Source organism: Camelina sativa, chromosome 7 (genome assembly GCF_000633955.1).
Source record: "Camelina sativa cultivar DH55 chromosome 7, Cs, whole genome shotgun sequence".
Taxonomy (NCBI): Eukaryota; Viridiplantae; Streptophyta; class Magnoliopsida; order Brassicales; family Brassicaceae; genus Camelina; species Camelina sativa.
The window spans coordinates 6,871,359-6,891,646 of NC_025691.1; the positions used below are offsets into that span (position 1 = coordinate 6,871,359).

A 20,288-nucleotide genomic window follows, 5' to 3' on the forward strand; every position below is an offset into this window, starting at 1 on the left:
TACAAGATAGAGATCAATTAAGATATAGGAGAGGATAAGAAGGTGCATATATATCAACACAAAAGGATAAATCCTAATCCTTCTGCAATTCCGATTTCTTCGAAACCAAATCATTTTCCTTCTTGGACTTCCAAAAACGATGCCAAAGAATAATGAAACATCATTAAACCAGCTAACCAAGTCGACATCAAGCTAACCAGTTGAATTGGATCACAGCATAACATTCTCCACCTTGATACAATTCTTCTCCTCCATAGTGAACTGACATACTTGGGTTTAACCTCCAGCATTGTAAGCTTTAACACTTACTCCCATTTGATCAGCTTCAAAACATCCAAAGCTAAATCAAACTTGTTAATAAGGATACTTTTTGTTAGCATATCCGCAGGATTCTCTAAAGTGTAAATTTTGGATACTTCTATTTCACCTTTTTCAATAACGTCACTGAGAAAAGATCTCTTGATTGCCATATGCTTGGTCCTCTCGTGATAAATACTGTTCTTGGACAAGCAAATTGCAGACTGAGAGTCACACCAAACTTGCGCCTTTTTCTACTTCAAACCAAGATCTTCCAACAGATTTTTAATCCATATAGCTTCCTTCACTGCTTCAGTCAAAGCCATATACTCTGCTTCAGTAGATGATAAGGCCACAACTTTTTGTAAACTTGATTTCCAACTCACCGTATTACCACCCACTGTGAAAATATATCCACTAGTTGATCTTTTCCTATCCAAATCACCTCCATGATCTGAATCACAATATCCAATCACACTAAAATTTTTCTCTTTAGTGTATACCAAACTTAAATCTTGAGAACCCTTAATGTATCTCAATAGCCATTTCATAGCTTCCCAATGCACTGCTCCAGGTTTACTCATAAAGCAACTAACCAAACCTATGGCATAGGCAAGATCAGATCGTGTACTAATCATTAAGTACATTACACTCCCAACAACACTTGAGTATGGAGTATTTTCTGTGTCAATACACTCTGTATCATTCCGAACTGCAGATAACTTGAAGTGTGTCCCAATAGGAGTATCTGCAGGCCTGCAGTCACTCATATTGAACCTTTTCAAAACCTTCTTCAAATATCCCGACTAAGACAGACACAAAACTCCTTGATCTCTGTCTCTTGTGATTTCTATTCCAAGAATCTTACTAGCAGCTCCCATGTCTTTCATCTCAAACTCTTCACTAAGTCTCTGTTTTATTTTGTTAATCTCTGACATGTTCTTTGCTGCAATCAACATATCATCCACATATAATAGAAGATAAACGAAATCACCTTCATTGATCATCTTCACATATACGCATTGATCATGTTTACTCCTTATAAACTTCTCTTCTGTCATAAACCTGTCAAATCTTTTATTCCATTGACGCGGAGCCTGCTTTAAGCCATGTAAAGATTTCTTAAGTAGACAAACCTTGTCTTTGCCGTCAGTTGACTCAAAACCCTCTGGTTGCTCCATGTACAGCTCTTCCTCCAAATCTCCATGTAAGAAAGCTGTTTTAACATCAATTTGTTCTAACTCCAGGTCTTGATTAACCACCACTGACTATAGTATTCTGATTGAAACATGCTTCACCACAGGAGAAAATATCTCTTGGTAGTCTATACCTTCTCTTTGTGTGAATCCTCTTGCAACAAGTCTAGCTTTGTGTCTTTTGGATTCAACACCAGGTATTCCAGGCTTCAACTTGTATATCCACCTACACCTTATTACCTACTTGTATGTGGGTCTATTTACTAGGATCCATGTTCCATTCTTAAGTAATGAGTTCATTTCTTCTCCCATAGCACCATTCCACATAATCCAGTCTTTATCCTTTTGAGCATCATGGAGACATTGAGGTTCTTCTTCAGCATTCAGAACCTCATATGCCATCAATGCAAAAGCAAATTGAGTATAATCCTTCATTTTGACTGGAACCACTATCTGCCTGCGAGGTCTGTCTCTCGCTAATTGATAGTTTGTCAACCCACTTCTTTCTGGTGACTGAACTTTCTCTGTTTTTTCACCACATTCTTCTTCAGATTCTTTGCTTACAACTTCAGGTTCATAGATAACTCCACCTTGCTTAGAACTTCCTTGTTCTTGGATTAATTTTGTAATAATATCAGAATTTGAAGTTGAAGCTTCTGTAACTTCTTAAGCTTTGTCATCTGATTTTCCCTTCTAAGTCTTTAAACATTGTTTCTTCCTGAAACACCACGTTCCTACTAATTACATATTTTTCTTCATCCAGCAGCCAAATCTTGTAACCCTTGGTGCCTGTAGGATAACCTAAGAAAACGCCTTTCAAAACTCTCGGGTTCAGTTTTCCTTGATCATGATGAACATATGCTATCGATCCAAATTTTCTTAAGTGTTTATAACCTGGTTTTCTGTTCAACCATAGTTCTTCTGGGACATTGTGATCAATAGCCGAGGATGGAGACCTATTTATGATATACATAGCTGTAGCCGCTGCTTCAGCCCAGAAACTCTCATCTAGACCAGACTCATTCAACAAACATCTAATATTCTCCATAATGGTCCTATTCATCCTTTCTGCTACACCATTTTGTTGTGGTGTATAAGTACATGTCCTATGCCTTTCTATTCCATGAGTTTTGCAATAAGAATCAAACCTTGTATTACAAAACTCTAAGCCATTATCTGTCCTCAAACACTTAACTTTCTTATTGATATATGGTGTTTTTTATCGGTTTTGAGTCTTTGTTTTCTCTCTTATTTTATACTTTTTATTGAGTCAAAGTTTGTTTTTGGAGTCTTTTGGTTCTTTATCGAGTCTTTACAGGTTTTAGGAAACTTTGAAGGAAATTGGAGGAAAATGAGCTATTCGGGATACAAACAAGCATATGAGATAAATGTTGGGTCACGTGAAAACCCGCCTACCAGAGGAACCCGCCTGGTTAAGCAACGAAGTCTAACATGGCAACTTTCACGTTAAAACACACCTACCTGAGGAACCTGCCTGGCTGAGAAGCGAAGTCTAACCCGACATGTTTTACGTCAAAACCCGCCTATCTAAGAAACCCGCCTGGATGAGAAGCGAAGTCTAACCCGACAAGTTTCACGCCAAAACCCACCTACCTGAGATACCTGCCTGGCTGAGAAAATGTCCTAACTAGGCCGTTACCTTTTTACCTTATTTTTAGAACTCTATAAATATTTTCTATTTGTTGGGAGAAAAACCCTAAGTTTTATTCTAAGTTTTATTCCACGCTTTCTTTTCTGCAACTTGAGACTTTTTGTTAGCCGTTCTTTTGCGATTCTAGAAATTCATCCTCACTGACAATTTGGAGAAGATTTCTAAACCCTTTCTTATTATTTATGCAATTTAATCATGTTTTCTTCATCTATGATTTTTGTTTTCTCTTTTGCTATGTGTGAGTAGTTCTCCAATTGGGTTTTAGGGTTCCAATTAGAAGATTCAATGAATTGTTGTTTTAATTATTTATTGGAGTTCTTAGTCCTTAGGTTCTTTGATTCACATGATCTTAATGCTAAAATAGGACTGATCACCTTGTTTTAGACACTAGATTTTTCTATGCATCAAAAGTGTTCGATAGAATGCCTGAATGAGTGTGAATTGAGCAATGTATTTCTAGCCTGCAAAAGTTGATGTTAGGACGCATTGTGAACTTAATGAACTTGATTGTAATGCAAATTTGGCTAGGAGGTTGCAAATGAAAGTTTAGCAAACTAATAGTCAAATTTAGTTTCTAATGCCTTGAAAGAGGGTTAGTCTATTATAGTGTTTATGTTCTAGAACGGTTCTTAATTATTGAATTCCATATTTTATTTTCTCATTAGTCATTGATCTCTAAAATACCCTATTGCCCAATGTTTTAAATCTTATAAGTTAATCAGTTTTATTTCTTTGCATTTTTATTTACAAACTTGAAAACCAAACAAACAAACATTCGTCCGCTTTAGCTATTTACGACTCTCGCAAATCTTTAGTGTACCATTGGTCCTTGTGGATTCGACCCCGTATATACTGCCTTGCGGTTAAGTGTATCGGGTAATTACTCGAGCAATCACTTATCAACCTGATTCTCTACTAGCTCTTTCCATTCACAAAACTTCTCAAAAGTTTCATCCTTAGTCCTAAGAAAATATATCCATACTTTCCTAGTCTTGTCATCTATGATCAATATTGTCTATGATAGAAAGAAAATATTGTTTACCAGACATAGATGGAGACACGTTTGATGATCCCCATAAATCTGCATGAACATAGCTCAATGCTTTTGTTGCTCCATGCTTTGCCACATTGAAACTCAGCCTTTTAGACTTTTCCATTATACAATGCTCACAAAAATCTAACTCCTTGATTTCCATATTATTCAGTAAACCCTTTCTAGCTAGTACCTTCATATTATTAATGCTCATGTGTCCCAAACGGCTATGCCACAAAGTTGTTATCTGCTTTGTCTCTACTATATTGCAATTCTCAGACATTACTGTCTCACCATCAAGAATGTATAATCCATTCACCAGTTTCCACACAATGCAGTAGTATTATCCTTGAAATACCTAACCGTGTCAGCTCCACCTTCATGTTGATATCCCAACTTATCTAAAGTTCCTGTGGAGATGAGATTCCTTCTCATATTGGGCACATACTTGACATTATTCAGAACTTTGATCGATCCTCCATGAGTGTTAACTCTAATGGAACTCTGTCCCTGTGATTCCACTGAATGATCATCACCAAGAAGGATTGTTGATGATCCTCCTTCTTGAAAACTGCAGAACCAGTCCCTTCTGGTCGTCATGTGAGACGTGCACCCAGAATCAAGCACCCACAAATGTTTAACCATCTGATCATTAACACTTAGTGCTTTAGAAAACACTAGTTTCTCTGTGATGACACCAGCTTCACCCTGACTATCACTCTCCATCTTCTTCTTTCTAGCAAAACAGTCTTTTTTCAAGTGACCTTCTTTCTTGCAGAACCAGCAGGTAAGTCTTGTTTTAGAATTAGACCTGCTTCTACCCCTGCCTTGTCCTCCTTACTGATTATTTCTCTTTCACTTCTGTAGAGCACAGTTGATGAGCTTCTTTCATTCACCTTTAGCTCATCCAACTCTCTCTCTAAAGATATTGCAGACGAGAACACATCCTGTAGTGACAATTTCTTATTCCCATACTTTAAGGTATGCTTCAGCTGAGTGTAGCTACCAGGTAGACCATTCAAGAACAGAATTGCATGTACTTCCTCTCTACAGAAATATCCAGACTACCTAGCTCTGCAACAATCTTCAAGAAATCATTCACATTCTCATTAATCGTCTTTGATTCACTCATCCTGAATGAATAAAACTTAAGTTGCACATAGATCCGATTTTGTAAGGACATCTCCATGTACAACTTGTTCAAGGTCTCCCACATCTCTGCAGCACTAGTACAATGATTAATTTTCCTCAGAACAGCATCACCAACATGAGCAATTATAAGATTCATAGCCTGTTCTGACTTCACAACTTTGTCAGGATCAGAAACTTCCTTTGATAGAGAAGATTCTGAATCTTCTTCACCTTCTGCAGCTTTCTTTCTTTCACTTTTAGTAAGTGAAACCGTCTTTGTCAGAGAGAAATCTTCTGTGATTCCTTTTAGCCCAGCTAAACCCAGATGAGCTTGCATCTTAATCTTCCATAACAAGAAATCTGAGTTCTCTTTAAAGACTTGGAACGAAGCCTTCGAATTCGTGTTCGTGTTCGCGTCGTTCGCCATCACCAATGGAACCTTGGCTCTGATACCAATCTGTTAAGTTTTAATGGCGATAACCTCTCAAGAACTCAACACAAATTAGCTCAACCAACACATAATCTCAGAATCAAAGAAAAGTTAAACCGAAATAAGAAAGCAAGGACACAAGGAATTGTTTACCCAGTTCAATTCACCGATGTGATGAATCTACATCTGGAGCTGGATTCAACCCAGCAATTCACTATAATAATTCAAGTGTTTCTCTCAAGCTCAAGAACAGAACTTCAGAGAGATTAACAGGAGAGATGGTGTATATATATCAACACAAAAGGATAAATCCTAATCCTTCTGCAATTCCAATTTCTTCGAAACCAAATCATTTTTGGACTTCCAAAACCGATGCCAAAGAATAATGAACCATCATTAAACCAGCTAACCAAGTCGACATCAAGCTAACCAGTTGAATTGGATCACAACATAACAGTCCCCGAGCCATGACAGTTACAGCAAAGTACTCTTTTGTAAAATAGCTCGTTTGAAAAGATATTATGTACTTGAAAATAGACCCACATTTCAAATGTTTAAATCTTTTAGAAGGCATAACCACATAAATAAAGCTAGGCTCATATCTTTATTTTTGTTCACATTTCTTTTATTAGAGGCCTTAATATTTTGTTCATATCGATTAACAAAATTGCTTTAGCTTAATATTTTGTTCATATTTTATTTTTGTTCACATTTCTTTTAATTATTGGAAGGCTTAATGACTGCGTTTCTGTGTCTTCCTGCAGCTTCTTACGTTACAGGCCAAACAATATGTGTTGATGGAGCTCTCTCCGTTCATGCCTTTTAAAGTCTTCCTTACATGAAGTCAAACTCATAAAGTCTTACATGAGGTGAATTTGATGAATAAAAGTAATGTATCTTTGTTGTAACAATGAATTTTAATAGACCCAACCAAAGAATGTAATAAATATAAACGAAATGTTCTCTTTTATTAGTCAAAAGTCTCTAGAACCAAAATCCATATCATAATTTTTTTAAACCAAAGTGCTTTAGTTTTACTGTTAAAGTTTCTACAATCCCAAAAACTATAGTCATTATCGATCCGACTTTAAGGCTCACTATATTGACAAATGTGACGAAAATATCTTTAAAACGTTCATATATTAATGTTTAAGATATTTTATTAAACATTAGAAATCATTATTATCATAGTGTGCAACTTTTTAAACGGTTTTTAACTGTGGAATTTTCAATTTTGTGTCAGATTTTCCACTCTGATATATGAACAGAGAATTTTCATGATACCTTCACATATATACTATCCTAATTTCCCGTGTATATATTTATCATATGGTCTTTGATTGTATCTCCATGTTTCAACTCATGTGTATGATGAATAGGGAAGCTGTGGTGGAGGAACTAGACATGTTAGGAGCAAGAGTCCACACATGTGCCAGAGACGAAACTCAGCTTTAAGATCGCTTACGTGAGTGGCACGCAAAAGGGTTTCAGGTCTCCATCTCTATCTGCGACGTTTCGTCTCGTGAACAGCGAGAGAAGCTCATGGAAACTGTTTCCTCTCTTTTCCAAGGAAAACTCAACATCCTTGTAAGTTAGAGTATAAGAGCAGGATCAATAAGATTTTGATCCAGATCAAGTGATATTTTGTTCTGTATTTATATATTATGTTTGTTTGGGTATATATATACAAATATGTATAGGTCAACAATGCGGGAACGTGTATAGAAAAGCCAACCACAGAGTACACATCACAAGATTACTCGTTTCTGATGGCTACAAATCTCGAGTCCGCTTTTCATCTCTCACAGCTCGCACATCCTTTGTTGAAAGCCTCTGGTTCAGGGAGCATCGTGCTCATGTCCTCCGCAGCAGGAGTTGTGCATGTCAATATTAGTTCTATCTATGCAGCAACTAAAGGTATATACATACTCAAAAAACATGATCGTTCACGGGAATTATGAGACTAACATAAACATGAATATACAAAAATCTACGTGTTTAGGAGCTATGAATCAGCTAGGAAGAAACTTAGCATGCGAGTGGGCAAATGACAACATAACGGTTAACTCTGTCTGTCCATGGTTCATTGAAACTCCTTTAGCTAAAGATGTAAGGTAATAAAATAAGAAATAAATACAAATTAATAACAATCATCTCCTTATATACTAGATATAAATATAAGAAATATAATAACTTGTGAATTTTAATCAGTATCTCGATGATGAGGAGTACAAAGAAGAAGTGGAGAAGAAGACACCAATGGGACGTGCTGGTAAACCAAATGAAGTATCATCGCTTGTGGCATTTCTTTGTTTTCCGGCAGCTTCTTATATAACTTATTGGAATGTATTGTAGAGTATATTGTATATTTTCTTATTCTAGATATCAATCTGCTAAGAATAGGAAATAGAATAACTTAATCTCCAAGCTTTGCTTGGTACACAAGTTAGTTTCTCTTGTATTTATATAGGATTGTAATTGTATTTGATTCAATAAGAAAGATAGAAAAGTTTATTCTAAACCTAGCCGCTTCTAGTTTTACATGGTAGCAGAGCTAAAAGCCTGATTTTTTCGTTTCTTCCTTCTTTCTTCTTCGTTTCTTCTTCGTTCAAAGTTTTTTTTTTTTTCTCTTTTGATCTTTGATTAAGATCCAAACACAGTTACGATGTCGAGTCAAGAAAAAGCTATTGTTGCTAAGCCCACTGAACCATCGGATGTATCACCATACACGTTGTTCTCCGGTGATAACCCTGGTTCGATGATCTCCTCCGTTCAGTTGACCGGAGACAACTACGCAGAGTGGGCAACAGAGATGATGAACGCCCTCAAAGCCAAAAGAAAGACTGGTTTCATCGATGGTTCAATCAAGAAGCCGGCAGTTGCGGGTACAGAGATGGAATCGTGGGCGAGTGTGAATTCAATGGTGGTAGGATGGTTGAGACCTTCTATCATCCCTCGAGTACGCTCTACGGTGTCGTTCGTCTCCGATGCTGCAGAGTTATGGGAAAATTTGAGAGAACGTTTCTCTGTTGGGAATAAAGTACCAATCCATCAGATCATGTGTCAGTTGGCATCATGTCGACAAGATGGACAAACCGTGATTGATTATTACGGTCGTCTTGTGGTGTTATGGGATGAGTTGAATGGGTATCGCCCAATTCCGGTTTGTACATGTGGAGCTGGTGCACGTATTGCACAAGAGAGAGAAGAAGAGAAAGTTCATCAGTTTGTCATGGGACTTGATGAGTCTCGGTTTGGCAATGTGATTTGCCAAATCACTGATGCGGACCCGATGCCGGATTTAGCACAAGCTTATGCTAAAGTAATTAGAGAAGAACAAAGGCTTGTCGCTGCGAAGAAGAGAGAGCAGCCACATGATGTCGTGGGATTCACGACACGGTCCGTTCAACAAGCAGACGGTGTTCAGAACAACGGACTTGAGCTCACCGATGCTTCTGCTTATGTGACACGATCTGCTCCTCTGAAACCTGCACAAGGTTACAATAAGGGTAGAGAAAGAAGTTTGTGCTCTCATTGTGGTCGGACTGGGCATGAAAAAGATTTTTGTTGGGAATTGAATGGATACCCGGAATGGTGGACAGAACGTTTAGGTAGAGGAGGAGGTCGTGGCTCCGGACGTGGCGGAGGTCGTAACCCGAACAATGGTGTTACGGGTTGAGGTCGTGGTTATGCTACAGTTGCTCATGCAACAAGTCCACATGCCTCCACTTATCCGACTTTTACAACAGAACAATGGAAGATTTTGGAACAGTTGGTGAAAGACAAGAAGACAACCACTTCCGATAAGCTTTCTGGTAAGATTAATAAGGATATAATTATTGATACAGGAGCATCTCACCACATGACGGGAAATTCTTCGTTACTAGTAGATGTAATCTCTACACCGCCATGTTCAATTGGTTTTGCGGATGGTAGTAAAACAATGTCAACGAGTATGGGGATGCTTCGTGTTTCCGCTGACATAGTACTCGATAATGTGTTATACGTTCCTGCTCTTGATTGCACACTCCTTTCAGTCTCTAAGTTACTCAAACAAATACAATGTGTGGCAATGTTTACAGATGATTTTTGTGTTTTTCAGGACCGTTTTTCGAGGATGCTGATTGGAAGAGGTGAAGAGCGTGATGGGGTTTATTATCTTCAAGATGCGGATGTTGTGCGAGTTAACAAGGTTGGACTGCAGTGTGATTCAACTTTGTGGCATCGAAGATTTGGGCACCCTTTTCTATAGTTATTTCTAGTTTACCTATGTTTTATGGTTTTAAAAACTCTGCCAATCACCACCATTTTGATGTGTGTTTCAAGGCAAAGCAAACAAGAGAGATTTTTTATGATAGTTCAAATAAAGCAATGGAATGCTTTTCACTTATACATGTTGACATATGGGGTCCTTATCCAATTCGTGCATCCTGTGGAGCAGTTTATTTTTTGACCATTGTTGATGATTATTCTAGAGCAGTATGGACCTATCTGTTGCTTGAAAAATCAGAGGTTAAGCAAGTTCTGCAAAAATTTTGCATGTATGCAAAGAAACAGTTTGGGAAGGATGTTCGTACGGTGCGGAGTGACAACGGCACCAAGTTTATGTGTTTATCTTCATATTTTCGTGAGAATGGAGTTATACATAAAACTTAATGTGTGGATACACCACAACAAAATGGGCGTGTGGAGAGAAAACATCGTCACATTTTAAACGTCGCTAGGTCTCTCCTCTTTCAAGCTAGCTTACCAACCAAGTTCTGGGGTGAAGCGATCCTAACCGCTGCATATCTCATAATCGCACACCGACGAAACTTCTCAAAGGTAAAACGCCCTATGAGTTGCTTTTTGACAAGAAACCCTGTTATGATGATTTAAAAGTTTTTGGTTGTTCCTGCTACACACATCGACGGTCTCGTGATAAAGATAAGTTTGGACATAGGAGCCGTTCTTGCATTTTTGTTGGCTATCCATTTGGAAAGAAGGGTTGGAAGGTTTATGATCTTGAGACAAATGAGTTCTTGGTTTCAAGAGATGTGGTTTTTCAAGAAAATGTATTCTCGTATGTTGCAGAGGATCATGAGAATATTTAGTCTCGTCAAGATCAGCAATTTGATGTTGATTGGGTTGTTCCACCGAAAACCATGACCGTCATAAGGGGGAGCGACACTGATGATCGCACTCCTCCTATTGTTGGAGTTATGGAAGACGAAAGTATAACGGAGATCTCCACACCGTTGGTTGTGGCGGAGTCTCCTTCTCCGCCGTTAGTCACAGAGGTTTCTTCCTCTGACGATGAAACACCATCTTCTCAGTCTGTTACCGAGGCTGCTCCGTTGAGTGAAGTCCAAGAATTAGGAGTTGGTAAACGAAATAAATTTCCTTCCGTCACGTTACAAGGATATGTTACTTACAATGCACGTTGTCTCGAAGAACCCCATCACGACTTCTCCAACTCCAATTCAGCTTCCTCGACACCGGTCCAAGGTAAGACACCTTATCCTCTCACTAATTATATATCCGATGATCTTTTCTCACCTGCTCATCAAGTGTTTTTAGCCGCTGTGGTTGCTGTTGTTGAACCGACTACGTATAAACAAGCTATTAAAAATCCACGGTGGACAAATGCTATGGGAACAGAGGTCGATGCCCTTGAAGGTCTTGATTCTTGGGATGTTGTTGCTCGGAGCTCAGAAGGTATGTATCTCTCTCAGAGAAATTATGCTCTTGACATCATTAGTGAAACTGGACTACTTGGATCGCAGCCAGAAGCGACGCCAATGGAACAAAATCACAAATTGGGTTTCAGTAAGAGTGCTTTTTTGTCTGATCCCGAGATTTATAGGCGTCTGGTTGGTCGTCTCATTTATCTCCTTACTACTAGACTGGAGCTTGCATATTCTGTTCATATTCTTTCTCAGTTCATGAAGTCTCCGCGTGTTGATCACTCGGATGCGGCTTTGCGTGTTGTTCATTATTTGAAAGGTGCTCCAGGTCGTGGCATATTATTGAGTTCCAACCCTGACCTCACTCTTACGGCATATTGTGACGCCGATTTTTCTACATGTCCTCTTACACGTCGTTCCTTGAGTGGATATGTTATGTTTTTAGGTGGTTCGCCTATCTCATGGAAGACGAAGAAGCAGAAAACTGTCTCACAGTCTTCCGCGGAATCTGAATATCATGCGATGCGCAATGCTTTGAATGAAATATTGTGGCTCAAACAACTTCTTGGTGATTTAGGGTGTCCTCAGAAGCATTCTATACATCTATTTTGTGACAGTCAGGCTGCCATTCATATTTCTAATAATCCCATTTTTCATGAAAGAACAAAACATATTGAACGGGATTGTCATGTTGTCCGTGATGCTGTTCAAGATGGAGTCCTGACTATAGTTCATGTTCGTACGGATGAGCAGCTTGTTGATATACTAACTAAGGCATTGGGAGGTGTTCCGTTTACACGGTTACTATCCAAGTTGGGTATTTGTGATTTGCATGCTCCAACTTGAGGGGGAGTATTGGAATGTATTGTAGAGTATATTGTATATTTTCTTATTCTAGATATCAATCTACTAAGAATAGGAAATAGAATAACTTAATCTCCAAGCTTTGCTTGGTACACAAGTTAGTTTCTCTTGTATAAATATAGGATTGTAATTGTATTTGATTCAATAAGAAAGATAGAAAAGTTTATTCTAAACCTAGCCGCTTCTAGTTTTACATAACTGGCCAAACAATCTGCGTTGATGGAGGTGCCACGGTCAATGGCTTCTCTTTCAAGCCTCCGATTTAACTGGCGTACGTTGATTGTTTTTTTTGGTTTGTATCTATGTTTATTTGTTTACTGCGTATTTATTTTCAAATAAACTCGCAATCTCTAGCGTCTTAAGAACACCTGTTTTATTTTTGAATAAAAATGAAAGGAGAGCAATCCATTTTTTTTTTCGTGAAGGCATGCACTTCTATACCGGTTGCTTCGCTATATGAATGTCTTTCATGTCAAAACAAAACTAAAGAACGGAGAGCCATCCGTCTACGTTTGATAAATTTATGGAAATATAATGTAATTCATAAGAAGATGTAAATGTTTATATCTTATAATAATTACTAGAAATAAGCTCGCGCGATGCACGAGATATATTTAATTTTATTTTTATTAATTATGATATATTTTTAATTTTAGAAATATATTTTTGAAATGTATTTTTAGTATTTTTTTTTAAATGTTTAATATGTGTTCTTTTATATATATGGTTTTTAATGTTTGGACGCAAAATAAAATAAACAAAACATATCGGAAATTTTTTAGATTGAAGTAATTAATCCCTCAAAGTTTTGTTGTTTTGGATTTTATTGTTTTGGGATAAATTGTTAGGTTCTTAGAGCATCTCGAACCCCACTCTATTTTAAAGTCAATACTCTGTTATACAGTAACATTTGCTCTAACCCTACTCTATATCTTACTCTAAAATAGAGTAAATAGTAGGATTACTCTATATGCACTTTAATTTTTTACACTAACTCTATTTTAGAGTATAAAATAGATTCATATGTTGAAAAAACTATGCTCTATTTTAGAGTAAAAAATAGAATATATATTGAAAATAGTCTTAGCACACATGTTGTTTGTGTAGAGGCCATATATCAAACATTTGAAACAAAAATTGAGTACTGACAATAGTTTTCAAATATTACCAGATAAATCTCATCTTTCTCTACATCTTTTTCAAAGCTGTAATATATGGATGCGATCAAGACTTATATAATGATTCGCTAGATCTCTATAATCAGAAAATTATTATCGAAACTCACTAACCATGAAAATAAATAAATAAAAATTATATTTTAGTCTCAATCGTAAAGAAAAATAATTGATAAATATTTATCTTATTTACAAGTGGTTTTACAACTTTATATATTCTTTAACTCAAACTTAATATTTGATTTTTTTTTGACTCCACAATATGTTGCTAGGTTTGATTTTCTTTAGTTAGCCTCCTAACAAATTTCTTGTAAATAAGAAACTCTATATGAATGCTTAAAATGTGTTATACTTCTATGATGATGGCTTATTTCTCGATTCTTGTCTCTGTTCTTATTCATTATGTTCTTTTAATTATCAAAAATATGAACTCTACAACATGTCAAAATCAGAAAAAATGATATCAACTATACATACATTCCAATTTTTTCTGACATAACTACATTTCTAATTTATTTTAACTTACATCTAAATGTGAGAAAAAAAAACAGAACAACTCAAATTCATCCAATCAATAAACTAAACTTCTAAAACCTGTAAAACCTGAATTTTGTACTATACTAATGAGATTATGAATCTGGACAATATGTTTTACAAGGTAACAGAAGAATCACCAAAGATTTTTTTGAATAATTAATAAGTGTACTCACGATTAATCATATGCTCCAATGTTTACTCTCTAATCTTGTAATCACCCTTAACATAAAAAATTGGAATAATGCATATTAAAATACGGCTCATGTCATAAAAATTAATGAAATATTTTATACTATATCTTGCATTAAATTTTGAATAAAATTCATGAAAAAATTGTGTCAAATTTAATGTTTTTTAGATTCGATATATTATCTCTATTATCTAATCATTTTAAAATAAATAGTATAATTACCATTAAATTATTTTGTGAAACTATTGTTTTCTATTATTTCATGGGGTGATTAAGCAATTATGTTATTTTTATTTTCTTTTAGTACATACGTTTTAAAGACAGTCAAACTGTAACTTATAGATTATTAAATATAATTTAATTTTATATGAGTTTTTGTCTTTAATACAATATATATGATTATTGGATACAATGTGATTTTTTAAATATTTTAGAACATATTTTAGTTTTTTAAATTAGTCTGTCATAAATTAATTTGGCTTCAATTTTTGTTTTAAAAGTATAAAAAACTTTTTTTTTTGTTTTAATTGGTTTGATCATTAGTTTTATATTTAGGTTATATGGTATATGCTTTCATTAGGAAATATATTATATTTAAAAGTTGGAAGCAATATATTTTTGTAACAATGTGAAATGTTGTTTTAAAACAAACTATACATCATATAAGATATAAATAAAATGAAGAATATAAAAAATATTTAATTTAAGATTAGTGAGAAAGATATGTGTCACAAATATAGAGCGCCAAGTATCGCATTGGCAGACAAATTTAGACAAAAACCTTCTAATATTATATAAGATTTTTTTTTTTATGAACTTTTTCATGTAAACATAAATTACAAACCTACAAATTGGTGTTTTTTTTTTTTTTTGTGCGAAAAGGTTTTAAAAATCAAACAGAAGACCTTTGTATTTCTTGTCTACAAGCAGCACCTTTGATTGTTAGTAGGAAACACCACCAAACGTATAACTCTATAACATTATTACAAGAAAGGTCATGTTATTCAAATATTATTATTAACAAAATACGAATAAACCTAAACTAGAAAAAAGTATGAAGAAGCCTAAAATACTTTCATAACTCTCCAAAATATATATATAGGGTCCATAACTCCATATTATTTACCTTTTATTTTACAAAGGTTTTATTTGTAATATTTTTTTGAGTTTTTGAAAACTGTTAATGGTATCAATTTATTATTTTTATTTCTATGGTCACCAAATGTTATCAAATTATATAGTACGATTTTAACAAACCCGACCGGAACTTATGTCAAGATGTGCTAGTGGATACGGAGCTGTCAACATCTATGATCTGGAATTATTTTATTTTCTTAAACATGTGATCTTCGTTAAGAAACTATTAGCCAGAAATATCCTATCATTTATCCTGTGGTCCAACGGTCTTCAATGTGTATATATTATGTGGGATGAAAGGTTATAAAGCTTAAAACTATCAACTTCTATCGATCAGTTCTCTATAAGATCTTTGATCTTCGTTGAAGAACATAATCCTCGCTTGCGGGTCGATGACTATGAATGGCATAGGAAGGGGGAACCTTGGGAGAGAACTCAAGATGGAGTATTCGAGGCATGACCGCTCTTGTCACTGGTGGCACTAAAGGCATCGGGTTAGTCCCCATTTTCATAGATTTTCTATGCTCTATAATTGTTCTAGATAACTCAAGTGATGGCAAAATGTTTGAGTGCTATAACATCGATCCACTACAAAAAAAACATAGTGAAAATTGATGGAAATTCCGACTGATTTTCAGAAATTTCCCTCCATAATATTTTTCTAATTAGAGATAAAAATAAGAGATTTTGGATTTATTTGTTACCTTTTTTCATACCAATTTACTTTTCTCACACTTACATTTGTTTACTAAATTTTAGTTGATATATATATATATATATATATGTTTTTTCGTGTGCAAAATATATGTATATATATATGTATATATATGTGTTATGAATTAGAATTGAGGGAAAATGTAATTATTAGCACATCTCAAAGATTTAAATCTTAGGCCATATATATGAAAACTATTATACATAATGTTATGAATTAGTAATTATTTTTATTATTGATAAAGTTCTATTTCTATTTTTCATAAGTAAGATTCGTTCCAACAAATAATTTTTTTCAGTAAATTGCAAAGAAAGGAAAAAGTTCATAGAAAATTATCACGATATTTTGCGATGATAAAGGCTTCAAAATAGAAAAAAACAACTTTTTATGTTTTACCTTCAGTAAAACTCGTTTTTCAATCGCCTACTCAGCGTCACCAAATATGTTCCCATAGGTGATTCAACTAATTAACCTCTGAATACAGTTGGAAGGTAATTTTTCCATGAGGTTGGAAACTCCAACCTAGTCAGTTGCTATGACGGTACTAGTAATGTTGTCCACGTGTCATTAGATAGTAGAAATGTGCAAAGTTACTCCCAGTAATAAAATTAAAATATTTGGTTAGAAATCTTTTCTTCTGTTTGGTTATATGCTTGTTTTAAAATACTTTTTTTTTACATTTAAAATTTATGAGTATATATATACATATTTTCACTTGTATATATATACATATTTTCACTTACATTTAAAATACTTTTTTTTTACATTTAAAATTTATGAGTATATATATACATATTTTCACTTGTCTTTCCACGTGTCTTCCAACATGTTCTCCAAAGCCACGTATTATGTGTTGTATTTGAGCTTTCCATATCCAAGGGTTTCCTTATTAGGCTTTTTGCTTAGTTTTATTGGGCTAATCTCCTATATGTAAAATATTTGCTTGTTACTTTGGTTTGTGTTTGTGTACGATGAATAAAACACAGTTGCGACAAAAAAAATATATACATATTTTCACTTTAGGTTGTAGTCTAATTTTTTTTTTAACTTTTATTTGTTTATAACATGAGACGATCTCCTCTCTTTGTCAAAGAAAAAAGACAAACTCTTCTAAAGTTGAAATATTTAAAATTATTTTATGACAATAAATAATAATAAAATATTGTAGCAACTGGCAACCTTATGCGTGGTAACCTTTTAATATCACGTTTCTTGGTATGGTTCGTTTGTTACGGTAAACAAAAGTTACTCAGTGATTTTCTTTATCTTACACAAGTGACAACTGACAAGTCATTTGAGTTTTTTAATGAACACACAGAAAACTACATACATATACAGTACGAGCAAGCATAAAATATCTTCATAGCTCTCCAAAATGTCTTCGTAAGTCCCTTTTTTGTGGGCCGACTGTCCATTTAAATTATTTTCTCCTCTCCTCCTAGATCCACTTGTGGGTTGACCGGTCATCATCCATGATCTGGAACCTTGAGATGAGGGAAATTGATAGCCAGGTATACCCTATCCGCTTGTAGACACGTGTGGTCGAGTCGACTGTCGACCGGTTAGCAATGTGAGTACGTCTGTACGTGAGATGGGAAGTTTCAAATTCAAAGCGATCACGACTTGTCTATATAAGATGCGTGATCATCGTTGGTGAAAAGTCATCACTGGCTGAAAACTAGGAATGGCAACGAATTCTAGATGGAGTCTTAGTGGGATGACAGCTCTTGTCACTGGTGGCTCTAAAGGCATCGGGTCAGTCCGTGTTTTCATAGATATGCTCTTTTATTGAATTATGATAGAATCTATGTTTGTGTGTGTTTCATGAATAGGGAAGCTGTGGTGGAGGAACTGTCTATGATGGGAGCAAAAGTCCACACATGTGCAAGAGACGAAACTCAGCTTCAAGAACGCTTACGTGAGTGGCAAGCAAAAGGGTTTCAGGTCACCATTTCTGTCTGCGACGTTTCTTCTCGTGATCAACGAGAGAAACTCATGGAGACCGTTTCCACTCTCTTCCAAGGAAAACTCAATATCCTTGTAAAATTACATATATAAGCTTCTCCCCTTTGAGATTAAAATTCACAAGAACCAAATGATGTTGTGTTTTTATTGTGTTTATGTATACTTGTATAGGTCAACAATGCCGGTACGTTCATAGTCAAGCCGACCACAGAGTATACAGCAGAAGATTATTCGTTTATAATGGCTACAAATCTCGAGTCAGCTTTCCATCTCTCGCAGCTCGCACACCCTTTGTTGAAAGCATCTGGTTCAGGGAGCATCGTGCTCATGTCGTCCACTGCTGGAATTGTGCATATCAATAATGTTGGATCCATTTATGGAGCAACCAAAGGTACGGTATATATATACATGTACTGTGCCTCCTTAAAAATATATATAATCTATTCCTTGTGTTATGATACTTACATATAAAAGTATATAAACTCATTTAGGAGCCATGAATCAGCTGGCTAGAAACTTAGCTTGCGAATGGGCGAGCGACAGGATAAGGGCTAACGCTGTTTGCCCATGGTTCATCACAACTCCTTTGGTTAACGATGTAAGGCCAAAATAAAAAGTTCTCCTAGTTCGAGAAAATGGAAATAAAAATGAAAAAAATATATTTTGATCTTAATTACTGTTAAAATTTCTTAGTGTCTCAATGACAAAGAGTTTAAAAAAGAAGCGGAGAAGAGGACAGCGGTAGGGCGTATTGGAGAGGCAAACGAAGTTTCACCGCTTGTGGCATTTCTTTGTCTTCCTGCAGCTTCTTACATTACAGGCCAAGCCATCTGCGTTGACGGAGGTGTCACTATCAACGGTTTCTCCTTCAAGCTTGTGCCTTAAAAACACATATATGCAAGTTCGGATTATATATATTCAATACATAAATTAAACCTACGTACGGGTTATGGGTCTGTGACTGTCTTCTTGTTAATTCTGGAAGACTTTTGGAATATTTATATGTTTGTGGTAACCATCGAGAGTCCAATATTCTGAAATCTATCTGTTGTCTAAAATTTCGAAATAAAAAAAGATATGTTGTTATAAACAAAAACGTTCTTTAATCGGTAATCCGTCGTAAAGGTCCCTTTACCGACAGCTTTTCATCAGTAATCCGTCCAAAAGGTTATTTACCGACAGCTTTTCAACAAAAACGTTCCGTCGGATCTAGAGCGTCGGAAAATCAGAATCTATCAGAATTCCATCGGAAATTTCCAACAGCAAAAATCCCGTTAGTAATTACTGATGGACTTCCAACAGCAACTTCTGACAGATTTCCGACAAATATTCCCGTCTGAAACATTGCTGACGGAATTCCGACATATGTATCTAACGGATTCCCGACAGTTTATAATTAACTGTTAAAAAAATATATTTATTAAATGAATATCCTGATGGATTACCCACGGTTTATGAAAAAAATATTTTAAAAAAAATATATAATTAAAATTGCATAATTTCATATAAAAAGTCACAATATTTAAAAATTCATAATATTGAACTAAAATTCTATAAGAATCCTAAAATATACCAAATATTTAATAAATTTATAAATTCAATAGTTTCAAAAGCTTATGTCAAAATTCATAAAAACATAAATACCTATTTTAGAAATATGAGTTAACATATAAAAATTAATTTACAAGCTAAAATTAAATAGAAACAATTTTTAACAAACTTTTAAACAAATCTTATCTAACACATATAAAATATGCATATACATTCCAAAACCTAAAATCTAACAATTATACATTTCTCTTTTCATATCCTATCTAACCACCTAATCTAACAAAATTACATTCCACACCTAAAATATCTAAAAATTATACATTTTTCTCTTGGGACTCATATCCTATCTAACCCCATAATCTAAAAAAATTACATTCCAAAACCTAATATCTACAAATCTAATCTATATAACAACTTTATATAAACATAAAATGGTAAGAAAACTTACATATTAGCAAAGATTGGGTGGTAAAAGTTGTTTTTGGTAGAGAGAAGCCAGAGAAATATGAAGAAGTTTTAGAGAGAGAGAGAGGATCTGAAAATGAAGAAGAAAAAGAAAAAGAAGAGTTGTGTTTTTACTTTTAATTCGGAGTTCTAACGGATTTCCGACGGGTAATCTGTCGGTAATCATGATTAATCTGCGCGGTTTTTTAAAAAAATTTGAAAATTTTTGCGCGGTTATTTGAAATTTTTTAAGTCCGTCGGAAATCCGTTGGTGTTAAAACACTT

General features: G+C 35.0%; 1 protein-coding gene and 1 pseudogene across 2 annotated transcripts; both read left to right on the forward strand.

The window, feature by feature from the left end:
• On the forward strand, window positions 7,140–12,555 carry LOC109125408 (annotated as a pseudogene).
• Window positions 15,642–19,052, forward strand: LOC104700590 (senescence-associated protein 13). Of its 2 annotated transcripts, XM_010416122.2 has the most exons (6): window positions 15,642–15,822; window positions 17,486–17,798; window positions 17,876–18,083; window positions 18,180–18,399; window positions 18,500–18,606; window positions 18,702–18,893. In XM_010416122.2, exons 2-6 carry the CDS (start codon window positions 17,728–17,730, stop codon window positions 18,891–18,893), a joined length of 798 nt encoding a protein of 265 aa, XP_010414424.1. In that variant the 5' UTR covers window positions 15,642–15,822; window positions 17,486–17,727. The 2 variants fall into 2 exon arrangements, with proteins under 2 accessions (XP_010414424.1, XP_010414425.1); XM_010416123.2 differs by lacking the exon at window positions 17,486–17,798 and having other exon boundaries at window positions 15,643–15,822; window positions 18,702–19,052.